This window comes from Acomys minous (genome assembly GCF_964271855.1).
Source record: "Acomys minous genome assembly, chromosome: 4".
Lineage (NCBI taxonomy): Eukaryota > Metazoa > Chordata > Mammalia > Rodentia > Muridae > Acomys > Acomys minous.
The window spans coordinates 87221650-87245442 of record NC_140486.1 but is presented as its reverse complement, the minus strand read 5'-3'; the positions used below and the strand labels follow the sequence as shown (position 1 = coordinate 87245442).

Sequence of the window (23793 nt, the reverse complement as noted above, 5' to 3'; positions counted from 1 at the left end):
TTTAAATTAGGTTAAACACATCTCAAACCTTTGTCATTTCTTTATGGCGAACCTTTCAGAATCCTTACCACTTTTTGAATTTTACTCTACATTGTGGTCATCCTGTGTCAAAACCGAGCAAAACAAATTATTATAAAAGCCTCCATGTCCTGCTTTACATGCGGTAACTCTGTATGATCACAATGTAGGTGGCTTTGAACTCAGCCTTCCTGGCTCCGTCTCCCTTAGTGGCACCACACCTGCTTAGTACGTTCATTTTTTAATTGACCCATTGATTGATTTTATTTCATTTTTTGAGACGGGGTTTTTCTGTGTAGCCCTGGCTGTCTTGGACCTGCCTGCCTGTCTCTGTCTTCTGTGTGCTGGGATTAAAGGTTATGTGCCAGCACGGCCCAGCTCCGGTGCAGTTATTTGTTGTTCGCTTTGGTTTTGGGTTGTTTGTTTGTTTGTTTGGCTTTTCCGAGACAGGGTTTCTCTGTGTAGCCTTGGCTGTCCTGAACTCACTCTGTAGACCAGGCTGGCCTCGAACCCATGGTGATCCACCTGCCTCTGCCTCCCAGTTCTGGGATTACAAGTGGCTTGCAGTATATTATTTTTAGTAGTAAACTTCTTGAGCTGTTTTGCTTTGACTAATATTATTAGGAAAAGCCATATGGAGCATCAAACTGTTTCTAAAGTATTCTCTTTTCATGTTTTGTTAACAATATTTGATGCATTTTATAATGTATATAACTTTCTAGTGTTTAGATACTTGGGAGTTGGAAATAACAAATTATATAGATGAATTCCACACATTTATTGCATTCCCAGGGAAATTTGAAATGTGCTTTCTATATCAGTAATATAACTTAGCCTGCACAGTACATCCCAATCAAGGAAAATAGACATGATATTTATAAAATAGACAAATGTATGTTTAAACCATACATTCCAACTAAGTAAAATGAGCGTAATTTATGAAATATTCTCAACAGATACTTTTATGCAAATGTTCTGCCTTTGAAGTGCTAAAAGTTGTACTTGCTTATCGTTCCTTAAATTGTCATAATAAAATTTATTTTTCAAGGTTTTTCACTCCATCCAGGAGACATGCAATGAACTTCTGAAGACAGTTGAGAAATACCAGCTAAGACTCAATGGTATGACACCAGAGTATCTCACAGTTCCCATTCAAAATAAATATTGTGTGCATTTTTTGATATGAACCATCTAATGAGAAAGTAGTTCTTTATAAAATTATTTCATAAGTTTTTATTGCAAAACATGGGTATTTTTGTTCTCAGAATCTCCAGTGTCCATCTTTTCCTTCTTTAGTTTATTAAATCCTTTGGCACAGATTCACTTTCTTTTTTTTTACGTTTTTCAAGACAGGGCCTCTCTGTGTAACATCCCTGCCTGTTCTAGACTAGTTTTGTAGACCAGGCTGGCCCTGAGCTCACAAAGATCCCAAGTGCTGAAATTAAAGGCGTGCACCACCACAGATACACTTTCTACTCTGGTCTTCTTGGTGAATCTTTTGTTTTGTTTTGTTTTGTTTTTTTCTCTGTGTAGCCTTGGCTGTCCGGGACTCACTTTGTAGACCAGGCTGGCCTCGAACTCACAGTGATCTTGGTGAGTCTTAAGGTTTGCTTCCATCATTTCAAACCTCTTTTGACCCCTGCAGCTCTGCAGTCAGCCAGCACCTCAGACCCTTCCTTCTCCCGCAGAAACAGTTGACAGGGTTGTTTGTGTGTCATGAAGGAACTTTATTCCCTTTTTTTTTTTTTCCTTTTCTTTTTTTGGAGATGGTTTCACTGTGTAGCCCAAGCTGGCCTGGACTCCTGCTGTCCCCACCCTCCTGATTGCTAGGAATACAGATGCAGCCCCGCATCAGGCTCCTTACTAACACTTTATCTTATGCTCACTATGGCCTACTTCCACTCCTCCAAGTATTTTTTGTCAGGGTCACAAGAAGGGAAAGCCAGTGACCAGTTCTCACCCCACAGCCGATCAGGTCCTCCTGGCTCTCCTCCTTTATCCTGCCTCCACATGCCCACCCTGGGATGAAGGAGTGACGCTTCCTCCTTAACCGCGTTACTTCTCAGCATCCTGCCTTTGGTGGCTTCTTCTCTGACCCTGACCTCTTCTTGTTGGAGCTTAGCCCTTGGACGGCTTTCCCCACTTCAGTTACAGTAGAATATGCATACACATGCATACTATATTAATATTTTATCTGCTGCTGATGCTGTCAGACCAATACAGTGAGTTAGTTTTGTAATAGAGACAGAGTGCTGAGCTGTGTGAGCTTGGTGTTTGCTGTGTCACTGAGCAGTATTGTGCATCTTCATGGACTCAGTAGCCCAGGGGTGAGCCTGTCAGCGTGGCGTATCCGGCCACCGTGGCAGACAGGCCCCAGGTTGGCCCTCACCTGCCCTTTCAGCATCAGTAAAGGTCCGCCTCAGTGACGGTCTGTGCCATGTTCCCAGAGAGCTGTAAATCCTCACACAGAAATGGAGTTTACCTAATGTTAAAGCTATGAGCCAAAGGGAACGCACATCTCCCAAGCAATCAGTATTAAGTCAACGTGATTCCTGAATGAAAATGGGGGCGCGGCCGCTCCTGGATACGACTGAGAGAGTTTTTATTGTATAGATGAGGGAGCGTACAGCCAGAGGCACCAGACTGAACCAGGCTGTGTGGGGGCGGGATGTGAAAGGAAGAGAAGAGAGAGGAAAGAGGAGAGAGAGCAAATGATGAAGAGAGGTCCAGAGGCGGAGCCAAGAGAAGACCCAAGAGAGCGAGTAGCCAAAATGGCCGACTTACATAGGAAAAGAAGCTGGGAGAGAGGAATGGAAGCCCAGCCCCCCCCCACTTCCCCTCTCCCCCCTGCCCCCCCACCCGCCACACCGCCCACACCCCCACACCCACCCCTGGGTTAGAGAGGATTAGGGCAGCGGCTGTGTGAGAGGGCTGGCCAGCATCGCTTTGATATGTTACTGGGCACCTCAGCCATTTGTCCTGGGTTTCTTACCATTCCAGCCTTTTGTTGATGAAAAGGAATGACACAATCTTGACGTAACTACTACTGAGCTGAAATTGGAGGATGGTTGTTGTTGGGGCCCAGGAAGGCTGGGATGTTGGTCAGAGGACGGGAAGGGAGAGGGGCGTGCAGGCTGGAGGGCATCTGCTTTGCTTGTTGCCAGGTTCTGCTGGACCTGGCTGGGAAGGGAAGGCTGCTCTGGAGCGGCTGAGACGCAGGTTCTGTTAAACATAAAATATGTGCCGCACAACATGCGTGATATCAGATTTGTTTTAGAAACATGAGAGAGGAGGAAATGGGGAAGGGGTACCCCAGGGGTACAGAGAGACAGAGAGGGGGTGGGGAAGGAAGGGAGATGAGGTGGGTTTGCCATTTTATATCCTGGTGGGTGACCTGTGATGATGTCATAGGTTGCTAGGCAGCCTGGAGGCAGGCTAGTGAAGCTACTTACATGCTAACAGGTTCTGAGGGAGCACCTGAGGCTGGCACACTGCAGTCAGTTTTGGAGCAGTTTGCAGTCATCAGTTGATTGGAAATCTGCTGGGACGGACAGAGAAGGAGGGTCAGAAGGTCAAGTTAGGGAGTTTAGTGGAAAGGTTTTTCTTGTTGTTGTTGGAGGTGATGGTAGTTTTTTGAGACAAGGTTTCTCTGTTACACAGAGCCCTGGCTGTCTAGGACTCTCCTGATAGACCAGGCTGGCCTCGAACACACAGAGATCCACCTGCCTCTGCCTCCTGAGTGCTGGGATTACAAGCATGCACCAGCGCTCTTGGCAGAATTTTTTTATCTTAGGTGTACACTTGAGACTTCCAGGCCTGTGGTCCTGGTAGTTGGGGGGAAGGGAGGAGTCCCAAGACCAGGGGAAAGGGGAGCCCACCCTCAGGGGTAGGCAGTAGGCGGGGAACATTTAGGCTGTAGATTGGCAGGAATACTTATCTGGAGCTCTTTAACGTGTGAGAGGTGGACCCAAGGCTCATGACTCCCGAAAACTTAGAAAACATTTTTTGTTTATAAAAACAGATAAAAATTTTAGATGTGTTGGCATTACCACTGTCTGTAATCTGTACTGAAGTTCTCCATGTAGAAAACACAGTAGACTCATGCTTTTGAGTCATCATTAATGTTTGGAGACCCAAACAAAATGGTTCTGGGTTAAAAGGATTAACACTCTTTCCTCTGACTAGGGGCTGGGTTTATAGACTGGATGGAGATGCTTTCAGCACAGCAAGAAGCACTTTTGTTTTGGTTTTTGTTTTTTGAGACGGGGTTTCTCTATGTAGTCTGTGTAGAAGCTACAGGCAGGGACTAGCCTGGGGTTCCTGAAGCAGTCTGTGGTAAATAAATCTTAAAAATAAAAGAAGAGGAAGAGGAGGAGGAGGAGGAGTAAGTTCCTAGAGTAACTAAATAGAAATGACATGCCAGCCAGGTGTGATGGTACTTGTGTGCATCCTAGCACTGAGGGGCTGAGGCAGGAGGCTTAAGACCTAGGTGGCCAACCTGGGCTACACAGGGAGTCATGGCTATCCTATGCATGCTACGATACTGTCTCAGCAAAAAGCAAAACGAACAAACAGGACACAATCTTACTTCTGCATGTGCACGGGGCTTCACACGTGTAAAGCCAAGCCAAGTCCTGCTTGTCTTTTTTTATTACCTATGACAGTTATGAAAGAGTGGAATTAGTCAAAGTCTCTTGTTTTTCCTTAATTTCTTCTCACAGCTGGCAGCACACTCTGAGCCATCTCTTCCTGGTCCACACTGGCTCTTGGTGTACCAGATGACAATTTTCATGGCTTGACTCCTTGGTGGGTTTGTCCATTGTTACTACCAGTTTTCCAAGACATTCTGCTGGGTCAGGATCTAAACTACCCACAGTGTGTTCCAGACTGTCAGTCAGCCTTCCCATGGTGGGCACAGGAGAATTTTTTTTCCCTTGCAGTTCTTTTTTTTTTTTTTTTTTTTTAAGACAGGGTTTCTCTGTGTATCCCTGCCTCTCCTGGACTGACTTTGTAGACCAGGCTGGCCTTGAACTCACAGAGATCCTCCTGCCTCTGCCTCACGAGTGCTGGGATTAAAGGCGTGCGCCACCACTACCCAGCATAAATTTGTAACTTACATTTGTGTGGGTGTGGGTGTACACCCAAGTGCCATAGAACATGTGTGGAGGTCAGTTCTCTCGTTCCATGTGTGGGTCCCAAGCATTGAACTCAGGTTGTCAGGCTTGGTGGCAGGCCAGCACCTTTACCTGTAGAGTCCCGTCTCCTGCCTGTTGTATGTTTTAAACAAATGATGAAATGAAACATTTGACTAAACTGTCATTTCCCCCCCTAGTTATATCAGAGGAAGAAAACGAACTAGGGCTCTTTCTAAAGAGTCAAGCAGAACGGGACGCAACTCAAGCTGGCAAAGTGATGGATGCCGCTGGCAAGGCACTGTGTTCTTCAGCCAAGCAAAGGTTCACCGCAGCTTTTCATCCTCCGTTGGTCTGACATCATGTGATGCTTCTGACGTGTGTGTTCAGTTCCCATGTGTAGCAAAGAAGGGCCGCCGCCTCTTCTAATAAGGCAGTGAAATGTCTGTCCTGCAAGTGTGTTTGGGGATAGGTTTCTTTTTCATTTTAGTTATTCATTTAATTACTCATTTTTTAATTGTTCATTTGCATTCAAAACAATTACTTAAAAGTTGATATTCTTGATTGCCTAATTCCTAAAAGTAGCATTTGGGACTAGATTTCTATTTCTCAAATGGTTTACAGTAATAGAGTCACAGAATGACTCGTATGTAAGATGTGTTTCTATTTTTTCTTCTTCTTCTTCTTCTGTTCTCCTGTTTTCTTCTGTGATGCTGACCACTCAAGCCTGGGGCCTCATGCGTCTTAGTGGGTGCCCTGCCTTTGAGCTACACTTCCTCCAGTCACTCACTGTTTTGACACTGTACTATGATTAAACTGAAATTTTTCTTTTTAAATAGAAATTTTATTTTCTTAGAAAGGTTAGTGTGCTGGGATTAAAGGCTTATGCCGCCATAACCAGCCTGATTTTTTTTTTTCTTTTCTTTTTTGGTTTTTCGAGACAGGGTTTCTCTATGTTATCTTGGCTGTCCTGGATTGGCTTTGTAGACGAGGCTGGCCTCGAACTCACAGCAATCTACCTGTCTCTGCCTCCCAACTGCTGGGATTAAAGGTGTGCACCACCACCCAGCTTTCTTTTTTAATTACGTATTTTCCTCTTATTATTTCACAGTGTTTAGCATAAAGCTCTGTGTCATAAAGACTATCATGTATGTAATGTATGTGTGTGTACTGTAAATATAGCTCAAATCCTTGTATGGCAGGAAAATGTGTACACTGTGCCATCTGGCCCGGGTGGCTTTATTCTGTAGTGCCACATTTGTGAGGCTAGGTTTGAGTTGCGCCCCTTAAACACCTCTGTACTCACCTCTGCTGCTAAGAACTGCATCCTCATTAGTGTTCCTAGCATTTTTTTCTAATCTGTTGAACCCAAGTTTTCCCTACACTTGCCAACTGAAACATTGCCTGTAAATGACCCCATGACTTAGGCACTCAGGCCCCTTTGTTGCCCCAGAACTCTTTTCTAGGTGGTAGATGTGCCTGGTAGGTTATTTATATCTGGATGAACACCCAAAGATGTTTACTGAGGATAAAAAGGGACAGCCTGAACTGAGCGTGGTGACGTACACCTTTAATCCAAGCACCTGGGAGGCAGAGGCAGGCAGATCCAGGAAGTGAGTCCAGGGTAGCCAGCGCTGTTACACAGAGAAACATTGTCTTGAAAAGCCAAAAGAAAAAAAGAAAGAAAGAAAGAAAGAAAAGATTAAAAAAAAGAAAGAAAGAAAGAAAAAAGATAATCTGTAGAAACATCTTTGCTAGTAACTGCTTTCTAAATCTTCAGTGCTTGTCAAGAATGTTTTACATGGTAAATACATGTCCCAATGGGTCTAAAATTTTGGTTATGGGTGTACAACCCTCTGACCTTTACCTCTCTGCTGTTAGGTTGGCATTGTGTACTCCCCTATCTCGTCTTAAGCAAGAAGTAGCCACGTTCAGTCAGAGGGCGATTTCTGACACTTTGGTGACCATTAACCGTATGGAGCGGGCACGCACGGAGTACAGAGGGGCCCTGCTATGGATGAAGGATGCATCGCAGGAGCTTGACCCAGACACCCTCAAACAGATGGAGAAGTTTAAAAAGGTAAGAAATGTGTCCTTCCCTTCTCTTTAGGTTGGTTTATGTCTCTTATGTACATGGGTGAGTGTATGTCTGCATGCCAGAAGAGGACATTGGATCCCATTATAAACTGTTGCGAGCCACTATGTTCTTGTTGGGAATTGAACCCAGGACCTCTGGAAGAGCAGAGCAAGTGGCCAGTACTCTTAACCACTAAGCCATCTTGCCAGCCCCCTCCTTTGCTTGACAGTAGCATAGAGAACTAATACGGAATAATTTAACACAGATAATAAAATACTAGCCTTAAAAAAAAAAAGATAGCTAGGTGTGGTGGCACACACCTTTAATCCCAGCACTTGGGAGGCAGAGGTAGGTGGATCACTGTGAGTTTGAGGCCAGCCTGGTCTACAAAGCGAGTTCAGGACAGCCAGGGCTACACAGAGAGACCCTGTCTCCAAAAACAAAAGCAGTAACAAAAACAAAAAACCCACCACCACTATCAACACAACCCCCCCCCAAAACAAAACAAAACCAAAAGAAAAAAAAGAGAGAGAAAATGCCCTACAGGCTCACCTCCAGGCCATCTGTGTGTGTGTGGTGGTGGTGGTAGGGGGGACGGGACGGGACGGGACTTTTCTCAATTGAGGTTCCTTCTTCCAAAATGGCTCTAGTTGTGTCAGGTGACATAACGTTAACAAGCACAGCTCACTGGTTCCTCCTAGCAGCCCTGTAAATCAGGTGCGTACGCTGCCTGCCGTCAGAGCAGCCTCCTGCCCTACCCCAGTATCATCCTTGGCAATAGCATTTAGGCCCTGAGAGCACAAGTGCCACTGAATTCTGTATGCTTCAATGTTTTCAAATGGTTCAATGTACATCATATGAGTTTCATTTCAATTAAAACAAAAAACAGATTCCTTCCTGGCTGTGCATCCAGCTCCAGCTACATTTTTTATTATATTTTTTCATTTATTTTATGTGTGTGAGCACATGCCACAGAACACATGTGATTGACAGAGGACAACTTCTGGGCATTGGTTCTCTCTTTTCACCATGTGGGTCCCAAGGATCAAACTCAGGTCACCAGCCTTGGGGGCAAGTACCTTTGCCACTGATACTGTACATTTTTCAAATACTAAACACTTCAGATATTTGTTTTTGTCTGGAACATTTTTCTTTTTTTTTTTTTTTTCAAGACAGAGTCTCTCTGTGTAACCTTGGCTGTCCCTGTCTTGCTTTGTAGACCAGGCTGGCCTAGAACTCACAGCAATCCGCCTGCCTCTGCCTCCCGGGTGCTGGGATAAAAGGTGTGCGCCACCATGCCCGGCCTACAGTTTTCATATTTCATCCAGATTTTCTCACCTGAATGTCTAGCTGTCGGAGTGGCAGTGAGATGGTGCAGAGGGCAAGGGCACTTGCCACCAAGCCTGATGACTGCATATGGGGAAAGGAGAGAACTGACTCCCACACGTGGTCTCTGACCTCCACACACGTGTGAGCCTCGCCCTGCACCCCCTTGCTATAGAAATAAGAAATGTTTTAAAGGGATAAAAGAGCCGGGCGTGGTGGTGCACGCCTTTAATCCCAGCACTGGGGAGGCAGAGGCAGGCGGATCGCTGTGAGTTCGAGGCCAGCCTGGTCTACAAAGCGAGTCTCGGACAGCCAAGGCTACACAGAGAAACCCTGTCTCAGAAAACTAAAAAAAAAAAAAGAAACAAAAAAAAATGTATTTCAGACCCCTTCAGATTCTCATCTTTGGTGTTGATAATAACAGCCATTTTTTTTGTAATTGCAGGTGCAGAGCCAAGTGAGAAATAGCAAAGGTTCTTTCGACAAGTTAAAGATGGACGTCTGTCAGAAAGTGGACTTGCTTGGAGCTAGTCGCTGCAACATGCTATCTCACTCACTCACAACTTATCAGGTACCCACCCCATGGTCCCCGTGTCCCCCGTGCGGTAAAAATGAGCGGTGAGACTCCCTTTTGAAAGCTGTCTAGTCAGGCCAGGTGTGTCGGCTCACACCTTTAATCTCAGCACTCAGTTGACAAGAGGGCTGAGAGTTCAAGTCTAGACTCTGTTCCCAAACTAAACAAAAAGAATACCATGGTCCAGGGCTGGAGAGATGGCTCAGAGGTTGAGGGCACTGACTGCTCCTCCAGAGGTCCTGAGTTCGATTCCTGGCAACCACATGGTGGCTCACAACCATCTGTAATGTGATCTGGTGCCCTCTTCTGGTCTGCAGGTGTACATGCAGGCAGAGTCCTGTATATGAAATATAATAAATAAATAATTTTTAAAGAGAATACATGGTCCAGAAAGTTTGAAAACTTTTGTGTCCAGCAATGAATTAAGAAAAATGAAGCCAATGATAATTGTGCAAATGGTAATTTGGGCTTAAAAACCCAAGTTTTCCAAATCTAGGCCATGTATTCCTTTGATTTCAAGGTTGCCACCCTGTACTGTAACCTCACTTATGTTGCTCTCAAGTCACATGTGAGTACTCCACAGTGGATGCTAGGTACTTACAAGCAGCAGCAGCTGACTCTAGTGTGTATCTGTAAAACCATACTGAACAAGGAACGAATAATTGGTGAAAGGAGGTGGCTGTTCATTGCTGTCCTAAAGCAGCATATGCAACGCAGTTTGGTATTACGCAATCCACGATTCAAGAAAAGATGTCCTTGAAAATTAAGGGAGTGTCAACCTGCGGCTCAGGGCTCCTCCATCCACTCACCCCGTGGCCGGGAACAGGAATCCTGAAGCACCAAGGAAGGGCACAAAATCCCCGAGTGAGCTAAATAACACATCTTTAGGTCCAAGTCTTTCTTGAGCCCTTAAAGAAAGGCCAAATATAGTAGTAAGTATTTTTTTTAATGAAAAGACACTTAGGGGTCAAGCATAGCGGCACGCATCTTTAATCCAAGCACTCAGGAGGCAGAGGCAGGTGGATTCCTGTGAGTTGTGGACATCCTGGTCTACATAGCAAGTTCCAGGCCAGCCAGTGCTACATGGTAAGACCCTGTCTCACAAAGCCAAACAAAACATAAAAAAAGATTCTTAACGGGCCAGTGTGAGGGCAAAACAGATGGAGATGCCATCGAGCCTGGTGACCTGAACTTGGTCCCTGGGACCCACATGGTGGATTGAGAGAACCATTTCCCACAAGTTGTTCTCTGACCTCTATAGGCACTCCATAACATGCATGTGTACACACACAGAGCTTACATATGCTAACATACAGATTACACACGTGTCCCTTCTTCTATAGAGACTGGTGTTTTTTATGCCTTTGATGCCTATGATATGGATTCCGAGGTACTTGGATGCATTGGTTTTCTTTCCTCCTGTGAGCTGAGTCTCCAGTGCTGTGGGTCTCCTGTGCTGTGTACAGACAGGCGCAGACATACATGCAGACTCCATGCTAACTTCCATGATGAATTGTGATCCAAAGCTCTTTCTGGCTCCCCATACCTGGGCAGTTGGCTCAGTTTCTGAGCACCACAGCAGTGAGGACAAAGACGGATCAGATCTTGGATGGGCAGAACTGTAGCATTGCCTTTTATTTTCCACAGAGAACATTGCTTGGGTTTTGGGAGAAAACAGCTCAAACGATGTCTCAAATCCAGGAGGCCTGTACTGGTTTGCATCCGTATGACTTCATAGCTCTCAAGGTACGTCTCCCAGGTCCTCTTGTATAACTGGATCACACTTCAGAGAGGTGATAATGTTGAAACTGTCTTTTTCTGGGCTTAGGTTCAAACTCATGAAACACTGGGGGGCATGTTCCTCCACTCTTAAGGACCAGTGCTTTCTAGGTCCCAGGCCCCCATCAGTAACCCTGAAGCACTTCCCCCACAGCCAAGGCTACACAGAGAAACCCTGTCTCGGAAAAAAAAAAAAGGAAAGTAGGTGCAGAGATGTGGGCCAGAGGCATGACTCAGAATGTAAGAGCTGAGCTCTAGCTCTTACAGAAGACCCACCAGGCCTGTAATCTCAGCACTCAGGGAAGCAAAAGCAGGCCAATCTCTGTGAGTTCGAGACCAGCCTGGTCCACAAAGTGAATCCAAGACAGCCAAGGCTACACAGAGAAACCCTGTCTTGAAAAAAAAAAAAAAAAAGAGGACCCAAGCCAGGTGTGGTGGTGCACTTGAGAGGCAGAGGCAGGTGGGTTGCTGTGGGTTCCAGGCCAGCCTTGACTACAAAGCAGGGACAGCCAAGACTACACAGAGAAACCCTGCCTCAAAAAACAAAACAAAAGAAAGAAAGAAAGAGTTAAAAAGAGGAGCCAAGGTTGGTTCCCAACACCTATGCTGCGTGGCTCACAACTTCCTGAAACTCCAGCTTCTGGGCTCTGTGGACACAATTAAAAATAAGCCCTTAAAAAAAAAAGATCCTAGAAAAAAAAAAAGATCCTAGAATGTAATGTTTAGTAATAAACATTTTTAAATATGCTGGTCTTGATGGTGCATGCCTGTAATCCTAGCACTCAGGAAGGCAGAGACAGGAGGATCTCTGTGAGTTCAAGGCCAGCCAGGTTTACAAAGTGAGTCCAGGACAGCCAGGGCTACACAGAGAAACCCTGTCTCAAAAACATTTTTTTTAAATATGTACACAGGGGATGGCTAACAACCATCTATAATGTGATCTGGCGCCCTCTTCTGGCCTGATGGCTCACCTGCAGGCAGAGCACTGTATACATAATAAAGGGGAAGAAGGAGGTAGGGGACTATGATCAGGATGTAAAGTGAATAAACAGACAAAAAATTGAAGAGTGCATATCTGTATGTGTGTGTGTGTGTGTGTGTGTGTGTGTGTGTGTGTGTGTGTGTGTGTGCACGCGCACGTGTGGAGGTGCTTGCAGAGGCAAAGGTCAAAGGTGTCTGATCCTTTTGGAACTGGAATTATGGGAGGTTAGGTGGTTGTGAGCTGCCCCTTACCCCCTCCCCCCTGTATATTTTTCATATACAGTGCTCTGCCTGCATGTACACCTGCAGGCCAGAAGAGGGCGTCAGATCACATTATAGATGGTTGTGAGCCACCATGTGGGTGCTGGGAATTGAACTCGGGTTTTTCTGGAAGAACAGTACATATTCTTAACTGCTAAGTCATCACTTCAGTCTCCTTTTAAGCCTTTTCCTGTTAGAGACTGGGTCGCACTGTGGCCCTGCCTGGGGCTGGCCTTGAACTCACAGAGTGCTCAGGCACAAGTCACCATACCATGCACATCTTTTAAGTCGTTTTCTGAGACATTCTCTCTCAGCCCCAAAACCGCCCTTGATTAAAGATGTTCCAGTGGATCCTGTGTTATGTATTTAGGTAAATCTGTGCCTGATTCCTACTCAGAATCATCTTCAGCTGTATGATGAGATTACAGAACTGGCCAGCAATGCAATGGGTTTTCTCTGGACCTATCACAAGTTGCAAACTTTTCTCTGAAGCAGATCACAGTATGTGTGGTTCCACGGGCAGCCAGGGTGAAGAACCGTGTGTGTGGTGCTCAGTCGACTCACATTCCCACGGCCCTCACTCTCCACCCAGAACTAGTTCTGGGTGTTTTCTTTTGTTGTTGTTGTTGTTTTTTGTTTTTTTGTTTGTTTTGTTTTGTTTTCCGAGACAGGGTTTCTCTGTGTAGCCCTGACTGTCCTGAACTCACTTTGTAGACCAGGCTGGCTTCGAACTCACAGTGATCCGCCTGCCTCTGCCTCCCAAGTGCTGGGATTAAAGGCGTGCGCCACCACGCCCAGCGAAGTTTTTATTTTCCTTTTGATTGTAAAAAGAGTAGATTTTTTTTTCAGTTTCCTTAACATTAAATTTCACATCCTTAGCGACTACAGGACACCCCAGGCAATCCCACTGCAGCCCACAAAGAAGAACAAGCAGACGGCAGCTGTCTAACTGCAAACCTCAATAAGTAAGTAGGACCAAGCTGAAGCCAGCATGCCATCCTGCGACAGACGTGAGACTGCTCGTCGGTTTCTCCTCTGCCTCACCAAGTGCTTATTCTATGCCTATGTCACTTTTCTAAACAACACGGCACAGACATTTGCTATATTCCATCCCCCGTCCCCACCCACCCACCCCCAAGCCCACCCAGCCCGTCGACACGGTAGGCAAAGGAGCTGACAGAAGGACCAGTCAGCTGTGGGGACAGCGGCAGGCACAGCGCTGTCAGGAGGCTGGGACCTAAGGGTCTCCCGGGCCTGCTGCCCTGGCTCTCGCTGTGGATGCTTCTCTGCTGCTTTGCTCCTCCTAACCTCCACCAAACTGACAACAACAATTGCAACAAACCCGCTGTCCCAAGTAGCAACTGGTGGTAGATGGGATCCAAGCATAGTCTTCTCTATGGGAAATCCAATCTAAATGTCTATGTGTATGAAATGCGTAAGTTAAACTTACCTTAGCATTATGTTGGCATTCAAAGTCATGAATGGGACCAAATGCATTGGAAATTTCATTTCAAATCCTGTCTTTTTTTTTTTTTTCTCTGTAAGGGTTTTTTGTTTTTTGTTTTTTTTTTTTCAAGACAGGATTTCTCTGTGTGTAGCCTTGGTTGCCCTAGACTCACTTTGTAGGCCAGGCTGGTACAGACCCTGAGTTAGCGTTTAAATGTTTACATGTTTAAATGTTTACAACATTTAAAATGTACTTTGAATCAATCTTTTAGAACATTTTACATTTTTGAAAGACTATGACAAACTATTTTGACATTAAAAATGTGGCCATTTCCCTCAGTGGTGGTGGCATACGCCTGTAATCCCAGCACTCGGGAGGCAGAAGCAGGAGGATCACTGTGAGTTCGAGGCCAGCCTGGTCTACAGAGTCAATTCCAGGACAGCCATGGCTACACAGAGAAACCTGTCTCCAAAACAAAAACAGAAACAACAACAAAAAGAAAATATGAATAAGGGGTTTTTAAAGTCTATGCAGGTCTATAGAAGTGGAATATACCGTTACAGACTTGATCTACCAGACAAGTATTTTATGTACCACCTGAATTAACATTTTAATTATATGAAACTGGGAGTTATCAACCTCAAATATTTTTTGGAGGGGGTTTGTCTTTCAAGACAGGATTTCTCTGTGTAGTCTTGGCTGTCCTGGACTTGAACTCACAGACATCTGCCGGCTTCTGCCTCCCTGAATGCTGGAATTACAGGCATGTGCTACTGTGCCTGGCTTGACCCTCAAATGTATTTTAACCAAAATCTCTGTACTTTCTGGTTTTCAACTTTAGGGTAGCTTTGTCTGAAGAAGAAGAGAGAATTGAGAGAGAACCAGGTAAGATGGTAGATGCATTAAATTGAAGTGGCCACTTTGTGGGTTTTTCTTTTCTTTTTTGTTTGTTGTTTTTTTAAAGGCAGGGTTTCTCTATGTAGCCTTGGCTGTCCTGGACTCGCTTTGTAGACCAGACTGGCCTCGAACTCACAGCAGTCTACCTGTCTCTGCCTCCTGAGTACTGGGATTAAAGGCATGCACTACCACCACTGAGGGAAATGGCCACATTTTAATGTCAAAATAGTTTGTCATAGTCTTTCAAAAATGTAAAATGTTCTAAAAGATTGATTCAAATTACATTAAAAATGTTATCACTTTATAATTCCACTGTACATTCTTCCCTAACAAGACTGAGGCCAAAACAAGTTTCTTTTAAGCCACATATAATGGAGACTTTTAAAAAATACACCTAGTCACCAGTACTCTAGCTCTTAATTAAATAACTTAATCCATTTACATTTATTGATTATTGCTAGATGGGGTCTTGCCACACACCCCCTTTGGGACAGGGTCTCCCAAGCCCTGATGTGTAGACGAGGTCGGCCTCAAACTCAGAGATGAGATGCCTCATCCTCCTGAGTGCTGTGATTGACGCTGTGTGCCCGCATGCCTTTCCTTGCTGCTGCCATGTCCTTCTGGCTGGTCCAGGCACTGCTTGCCTCTGGATGAGAACGTTTCTCACTCAGGGGTGGCTAGGGCACTTTAGGGTGAAGCCTGTTGCCTGGGCACTAGGGCAGGTTCCCAGTCTCACAGGGGTTAGGAGGGGGTTGGGGGTAGAGACTGACTAGGTAAGACACAGGCCCAGCAGTTAGTTCTTCACTGGGCCATCAGCACTGAGCTGTCAGCGGTGGCAGAGCAGGCCCCAGCAGCAGCAAAGGCAGTTCTACCATTGCTGCCTGACCACTTGATATCCAATGGCAGTCTGCCCCCCCCCCTTCCCCCAATAAATGGAGTCTCAGATGGTCATGGTTGAGGAATTGCAAGCCAGAGAGTATGATTGAGCATGTGCACTTATTTATCAACTTTGGGCAGTGGGGAGGGGTTAGAGGATGAATATGTCTGATTCGCTCCAGGATACTTAATCTACATACAGTAGTACAATAGCTAATTTACATGCAGTAACATGGGTGGGGGCGAGGGTATCACAAGAAGGTGAAAACAGTACTTTAATTATCCTGTGTGTGAGGAGATGACTTCTAGGTACAATTAAAAGTCATTTGCTGGAGGCTAGCATTTGCTCAGCATACGGTGGGGTACTTTCAGGAGTTCTCTGTGCTTTCTGAACAAGTTCCTCATCAGGAAAGGGCCAGGCTTGAACTCTTCCCTGAGGGCAAAATCTGGGGTTACCAGATCAGGTAGAGTGAGAACCCCACTAAGGAAGGGAGTCTGCTTTAATTTCAACCTTATCCAGCAGAGTCCCGCAATATTAGCTGTAGAACCCCACAACTGCAACCCCATCTTATTGCTAGACTTCATCTTAAGCCTGTCCTCAAGGTCACCCCAGTTACTGTAAAAACTACAAACTGTTCCAGGAAAAGAACTACCCTATGCCTGAGCCAATCAGGGGACAGCAGGAAAGTACCTAACGTCCTCAGATGTTAAGCATCTCAAGGTCAGGCTTGGCCAATCCCCTAGTACGCACCCAACCTTGCTAAATCTCAACCAATTCTTGTAACTGCCGAACTGGTAACTCGTGTTCTTTGTCATAACCACGTTAAAAACCCTGCCTACTGGTGGTTCAGGGCTCGCCTACTGATCTGCTGCCTAGGTGAGGTTGGAGAGCCCAAAGGCTGGAGTTTAAATAAAGACCCTTGCTTTTGCATATGGCTTCAGACTCCTGGTGGTCTTTGGGGATCTAGCGATCCAGGCATCACATTAACTTTATAGTTTCTGGCCAGGCGTGGTGGCGCACGCCTTTAATTCCAGCAGTTGGGAGGCAGAGGCAGGTGGATCACTGTGAGTTTGAGGCTACCCTGGTCTACAAAGTGAGTCCAGTATAGTTAAGGATACACAGAGAAACCCTGTCTCAAAAAACCAAACCAAACAAAACTTTGTAGTTTCTTCTCATCTTACAGTTTCCCTAAGTGGTTGGGTGCTTCTTCATCACTGTGCTTTTGTAAGGACAGAATTAATGCCATATTCCATATGTAATGTATATTCCGCAATTAATGATGGTCTCTAGGAAAACTTCCCCTAGGTGACCCTTCTCCCTGTGTTCTGGGAACGACACCTGCCAGCAGTCCCCAGAAACTCCACTGGAGCGATTACATACAATTAGATCCCAAGGTTCCTCTGAGATAAGAAGACTTCCCCTCCACACTCAGTCTCCACCCAACCTGCCTAAAGATCAACATTCCTGGGACCCACAAACCCCGCCTCCCTTTATAAGCCCATTGCCCTTGAAGCTCGGGGTCACTCTCCTGTCCTGCTGCATCAGGAAGGACTGTGATCCGAAGCTCTGAGCCCGTAATACAGGACCCTGTGTATGTTGCATCGGTATCGAGTCCTGGTGATCTTTTTGGGGGTCTCCTAATCTGGGTGATCTCAGTATTGCACTGAGCGATCTTGGTATAACATTTGGGGGCTCTTCCAGGATCCCCCCAGGCCTCCAGGACCCTGAACCGAGGGTCCTAGACCGGCCGGTAAGTGTCCATGTTACTATGTTAAGTGCACTGTCTGTCTGTGCCTCGGCTCTGTGTTTCTGTGTTTCCAGGTGGGACACCTGTATCTGTGACTTAGCAGCCGTGCTGTATAGTCACGGCTGCGGAAACCTGTGAAGACGTTCCAGGTCCCCATCAGGAGGGAGTTTCTGACTCCTGTCAGGGAGGCTTTAGATTCTCATGGGGTGGGGGGTAGGGGGGGTGGACAACTTCGGTCTCCATTAGGAGGGAGTCTCTGACTCCCGTCAGGGAGGCCTTAGAGCCTCATGGGGGCACTCAGGTCCCCACCAGAAGAACTTAAAGCCTCACACCAGATCTGGCTACTGAACGCTCTCCTGGGTGGCCTAACTGGCACTCGTTTCCTGTCAAATAGGCAAGCTGAAAGTGTTCGTATGTGTTTATGTGTCTGACGACTATTTTTTTTAAGTTGTTTTTTAAAAAACTATTTATTTACTACATTTACAAGGTTCTGCCTGCACGTGTGCCTGCCTGCCGGAAGAGGGCATCGGATCTCATTATAGATGGTTTTTGAGCCACCATGTGGTTGCTGGGAATTGAACTCAGGACCTCTGGAAGAGAGCAGCCAGTGCTCTTAACCGCTAAAGCCATCTCTCCAGCCCCTGACGACTGTTTTCTGTGTAGTGTTGACTGAGACTTTGCTGGACTGAAGGATGGGACAGACGACCTCGAGCCCCCTGGACCTAGTCTTGACTCGTTTTAAGGAAGTGAGAACTAGGGCACACGATCTGTCAGTAGACATTAAGAAAGAAAAGACGACAACTTCCTGTGCCTCTGAATGGCCTCCCTCCGTGTTGGGTGGCCTCTGGAAGGCACATTTCACCTGCCTATTACTGAAGCAGTGAAAGAGAAGGTATTTCAGAGGGCGCATGGTCACCCAGACCAGGTAGCCTATATTTTGGTATGAAAAGGACCTGGTAACACATCCACCCGTTTGGGTAAAGCCTTTTCTTCCCCCTAGACTGGAGCCACAGACGGCGGAACCAGGTACCAAGGAGACAACAGCAAATCCGCCGTCCACCTCTCCCCCTCAGATAGTGGCTACTAAAACTAAGGCTGGATCAGGAGGATCCCGATTACCCGGTACTTCAGGGGAACAGAAGAAGAACTTCTCTTTCCCCTACCCCCCTGTGACCTCCCTATTCTGCCTCCTGCTCCACCCCCTCTTGAACCTCAGCCCAGTCCCTCTCTGCCGCCTCCTTCTCCTCGCCTGGCCGAAGGACCTGCTCAGAGTAACAGAAGCCGAAGAGGGGCCACCCCTGAAGCAGATCCTACTGTGCTGCCCCTCTGAGCGGCAGAAGCCATAGCAGAAAACGGCAATCAGCCACACCAGTGTTGGCCACCTTCCTCCTCAGATACGTATAACTGGAAAACTCAGGTTCCCCGCGTCTCTGAGAATCCTTCAGAAACTATTCTGTTTACTCACTTACCCACGTGGGGTGATTGCCAGCAGCTTTCACAGGTCCTCTTCACCACTGAGGAACGTGAAAGAGTTCTTCTAGAGGCAAAGAAGCCGGTTCCAGGAACCACGGAGTGCTGACCCCAAATCCAGCTGAAGTTGACCGGCTTTCCCCTAATACGACCCAACACGGGACAAGGTAGGGAGCGCCTCAAAGTCTATCGCCAGACTCTATATAGGCGGGTCTCCGGGGGGCAGCGCTGACCCCCTAATTTGACTAAGGTCTATCTATCATCTAAGGCAGGATCTAGATGGGGCGCCAGCTGCCTTCCTGGAGAGGGTCATGGAGGCTTTTCGCCAGTTTACCCCCTTCGATCCGGAGCACGCGGACCGTAAGTCCACACTGGCCATGGCCTTCATTAATCAGGCAGCACCAGATATTAAAAGGAAATTACAAAAGGTAGAAAGATTAGGAAAAATGTCCCTTAGAGACCTGGTAGCAGTGGCAGAAAAAGTCTACAATAATAGAGACAGCCCTGAAGGAAAACAAGTCAAGGCGAAAAGAGACAACATAGGGACCTGGCTCGAGCCTTGCTGGCAGCTGCGGCTGCACCCCAAAGGCTACGGCTTCACCCCAGGAATGGCACTGACAACTGAAGAAGACTGTCAAAGGGGAGGATAGAGACTGAAAACGTCAAGGTAAGAGGCCTGCACTGGATAAAAATCAATGCGCCTATTGTAAGGAAAAAGGACACTGGGTGAAAGAGTGCCCCCCCCAAAGGGCACTGTTTACCAGAGAGGACAGTGATTGAAGGGGACAGGGTTCGGACCCCCTCCCAGAACCCAAGGTAACATTGAAGGTGGAGGGGAAACCCCTGGACTTTCTAGTGGACACAGACCCAGCATTCAGTCCTTACACATCCCTAGGGACCAATGTCCACAAGACGATCATTGGTCCAGGGAGCAACTGGCACCAAATCATACTCATGGATTACCTGAAGATTGATGGACCTAGGAGTGAGATGGGTAACCCACTCATTTATGGTAATTCCTGAATGTCCCTACCCCCTCCTTGGGAGGGACCGACCTGCTATCCAAAATGAAGGCTCAGATTCATTTTGACACTCAAGGAACTCATCTACTAGACTCTAAAGGACAGCCTATTCAAGTCCTAACCCTACAATTAATGGACGAATATCGGCCGTTTGAGGAATCATCCTCCAAAGGTGGTGCTAATGACTACTGCTTACAACAGTGCTCACAAGCCTGGGCTGAAATCAAGGCCTGGGACTGGCGGAATGCCGACCTCCAGTATTTGTTGAATTAAAGCCAGGAGCAGAGCCAGCTCAGGTACGTCAATATCCCATGTCTAAAGAAGCTCATGAGGGTATTAGGCCGCACATATTAAGGCTATCAAAAGAACGGGTGCTGCGCCCTTATAAATCCATTTGAAATACTCCTTTACTACCTGTGAAAAAACCCAGGAGGGAAGGACTATAGATCAGTGCAAGACCTCAGGGAAGTAAATAAGAGGGTTACAGACATCCACCAACTGTACCTAACCCTTACACTTTAAGTCCTTTCTAATTTTGGTGTGTCAACTCCAGACTTTTGCTTTGTGGATTAACTTAAGACAAGAGCATCTTATAAACAAAAACTTTTTTCTTGGTTTGTAATCGTGGCAACTCAAAAAATGAAAACACTATTTTCAAAAAATCCTCTAGGAGCCGGGCATAGTGGTACATACTTTTAATCCCAGCACTGTGGAGGCAGAGGCAGGCAGATCTCTGTGAGTTCAAGACCAGCCTAGTCTACAGAGTCCAGGACAGCCAAGGCTACAGAGAAACCCTGTCTCGGGGGGAAAAAATCCTCTAGGACAGAGTGGAGAGAGTGAGGATGCGGGCTGGCTCCGCTCTCACAGCCGTTGCAGTACATTGAGCTCCATAGAGGCAGCGCTGGGGCAAGCGCGAGCCCGACCGGCAGCGGTGACTCAGCCTGGAGGGGCAAAGGAGATCCTAAGAAGCCGAGAGGCACAGTGTCTTCATATGCATTGTTTGTGCAAACCTGCCGGGAGGAGCACAAGAAGCAGCACCCGGATGCTGCTGTCAGCTTCTCAGAGTTCTCCAAGAAGTGCTCAGAGAGGTGGAAGGCCATGTCTGCTAAAGAAAAGGGGAAATTTGAAGACATAGCAAAGGCTGACAAGGCTCGCTATGAAAGAGAAATGAAAATCCTCCCCCAAGCCGGGCGGTGGTGGCGCGCGCCTTTAATCCCAGCACTCGAGAGGCAGAGGCAGGAGGATCGCTGTGAGTTCGAGGCCAGCCTGGTCTACAAAGTGAGTCCAGGACAGTCAAGGCTACACAGAGAGACCCTGTCTAAAAAAAAGAAAAGAAAATCCTCCCCCAAAGGGGAGACCAACAAGATGTTCAAGGACCCCCAATGCACCCAGGAGGCCTCCTTCGGCCCTCTACTTGTTCTTTTCTGAGTACCGCCCCCAAAATAAGGGGAAACACCCTGGTTGGTTCATTGGTGATGCTGCAAAGAAACCAGGAGAGATGTGGAACAACACGCCTGCGGATGCCAAGCAGCCCTGTGAGAAGAAGGCAGCCACGCTGAAGGGAAGCACGAAAAGGATACAGCTGCCTACAGAGCTAAAGGAAAGCTCAACGCAGCGAGAAAGGGGGTGGTCAAGGCTGAAAAGAGCAAGAAAAAGAGGAAGAGGTGGAAGAAGATGAAGATGAGGAAGAAGATAGTGAATAAGTTGATTCTAATGCATTTTCTTCTTGTCTATAAAGCATTTAACCTCCCTGTACACAACTCACTCCTAAAGAAAAAAAAATTGAAATGTAAGGCTGTGCATATTGTTTCTAAACTGTACAGTGTCTCTTCTTTCTTTCTTTCCTCCCTTCTTTCTTTCGTATAGTTAACATACTACAGAATATGTCTTTAACCTCTTCCTGATGGTATTTTCAGTGTCTACTAATCTTGCCTGGTACAGTCTGGGGACTGTAAGTTGGCATGGAAATTTAAAGCAGGTTCTTGTTGGTGCACAGCACAAATTAGGGTTTTTTGTTTTATTTTTTGGTTTTGTTTTGTTTTTCATCTTCAGTAGTCTGTGATGCAGCTTATATGAAGATAATTGTTCTGTTAACCGAATACCACTCTGTAATTGCAAAAAAAAAAAAAAAGTGGCTGTTTTGTTGACATTCTGAATGCTTCTAAGTAAATACATTTTTTTATATTAAAAAAAATCCTCTAGGAGCTGGAGATATGGCTCAGCAGTTAAAGAGTATTTACTGCTGTTGCAGAGGACATGAGTTTGGTTCCTGGCACCCAGCATGGCAGCTCACAACTCGGCATAATTTGAGCTCCAGGAACCAGACACACATATGGTGTACACACACACACACACACACACACACACACACACACACACACACGCGCGCACACACGCGCGCACACAAACATACATACACACATATACACATAAATATAGGGAAACATTCATACTAATAGATTAAAAATTTTAAGACCCTCTATATTTGCAGGGTCTCTTGTAGTCCAAGCTAACCTCACACTGGCTCTATAATCAAAGATGACATTGAACTTAAGGCCTTTCGCCCACCGCCTCAGGAGAGCTGAGATGCGGCATCATGTCTCTCTTATGTGTGATGCTATTGTCTGATCAGCAAGACACTAGCAACCAAGCCACAGCCCCAGGCCCACTTTGAATTTTTGATGTCTCATATCTTACATTTTTTTGAGATAGAATCTCTCTATATAAACCAGGTTGGCCCAGAGCTCACAGAGATCCACCTGTCTCTGCCTATAGTTTTAATCCCAGCACACAAGGCTTCAGCCTTCATTTTTTTTAGTTTTAAAAAGTCTGTTCATGTGGGTGCATGCATGCCACATACCATGCATACCATAGTGGAGGTAAGAGGCCATTGGGTCCCCTCCTTCTACCATGTATCCTCCAGATCAAACTCAGCTTGTCAGGTTGGGCAGCAAGTGCCATAACCTGCTGAGCCACCTTGCTGAGCTCATTTATACCTTTCTATGTTGCTGTCCTCATAACACAATGTAGTTACTGTTGCTGTTACTTACTTTGTTGCTTAGGCCATTACTAAAGACACAGATAGTTAGTGTATCATGTCAATATTACTTAGGAGTTTTATGCCTTCTGGGTATGTGGGTAGTATTTTTTCTCACTAGCATCTTTTTCCTGTCTCTTTCTCTCTCCCCCCCCCCCCCTTTTTTTTCTTTCTCCTTTTGAGATAGAGTCTCTCTATGTAGCCTTAGCTGTCCTGGAACTCAACTCTGTAGACTAGGCTGGCCTCAAACTCAGAGATCTGCCTACCTCTGCTTCCTGAGTGCTGTAGGACAGATCTGGTAGAGAGAAATTTTTTGTGTGGTGTGTGTGTGTTGTTTTTTTCTTTTTCGAGACAGCATTTCTCTTGTAGTCCTGGCTGTTCTGGACTTTCTTTGTAGACCAGGCTGGCCTGGAACTCACAGAGATCCACTTGCCTCTGCCTCCTAAGTGTTGGGATTACAGGTGTGCACCACCATACCTGGCTCTACTTTGTTTTTAGAAGACAGCTTTTCATCAGGCACACACCTTTAAATGCCAGTACTTGGGAGGCAGAGGCAGGCGGAGGCAGGCGGATCTCTGTGAGTTCAAGGCCAGCCCGGTCTACAGAGTGAGTTCTAGGACAGCCAAGGACAGCTTTTCTGGGCTACTCCTGGCTATCAGCTTCCTTAGACACTGTTAACACCTCAAGCCACTGTCTCTTGACCTGTAAACGTTCTACAGCATATTCTGGCCCAAGCAGAATTGAACAGCTTTATGTATGTTTGCTTTAACACTGGAGAGCTTACTGTATATCTTACTCTTTGATGAGAGTGGCTGGCAACCTTTGACTTCCTGTTTTTTGATAGCCTCCTCTAGGTTTGGGAAGTCTTCAGTTATTTGACCCTCTCAAGGCCCTCTTGAAGTGTAATGACTAGATGTTTACTCTTTAATACTGTACTACATTTCTTGTTTTTTTTCCAGTTCTCGTATTTTCTCCTTCCTCTGAGATGTTTTCCTTCCTATCTTTCCTTCCTATCCTATCCATTGAAAGCCTTTGTTTGTAGCTGCCCTTCCAGGAAGTAGTTTGTAATCTCTGCCTGTGGACATTTCCACTGTCTGAGCACTAGATGGCGCCCTACACCCATTTGTCTTAGTTTTCCTTTAAGATGG

General features: G+C 46.2%; 1 protein-coding gene across 7 annotated transcripts in view; it reads left to right on the top strand.

Annotated features, from left to right (window-relative positions):
• Nucleotides 1-23793, top strand: part of ICA1L (islet cell autoantigen 1 like) — a 61182-nt gene that overhangs the window by 19114 nt on the left and 18275 nt on the right. For 6 of the 7 annotated variants that reach the window (XM_084778703.1, XM_084778702.1, XM_084778697.1 and 3 more), the window contains exons 3-9: nucleotides 1067-1139; nucleotides 5351-5474; nucleotides 7032-7230; nucleotides 8999-9124; nucleotides 10775-10873; nucleotides 13028-13113; nucleotides 14437-14480. In XM_084778703.1, coding sequence (XP_084634829.1) covers nucleotides 1067-1139; nucleotides 5351-5474; nucleotides 7032-7230; nucleotides 8999-9124; nucleotides 10775-10873; nucleotides 13028-13113; nucleotides 14437-14480 — 751 coding nt within the window. The remainder of the gene's footprint in view (nucleotides 1-1066; nucleotides 1140-5350; nucleotides 5475-7031; nucleotides 7231-8998; nucleotides 9125-10774; nucleotides 10874-13027; nucleotides 13114-14436; nucleotides 14481-23793) is intronic. The other variant, XM_084778701.1, reaches the window with a different exon arrangement.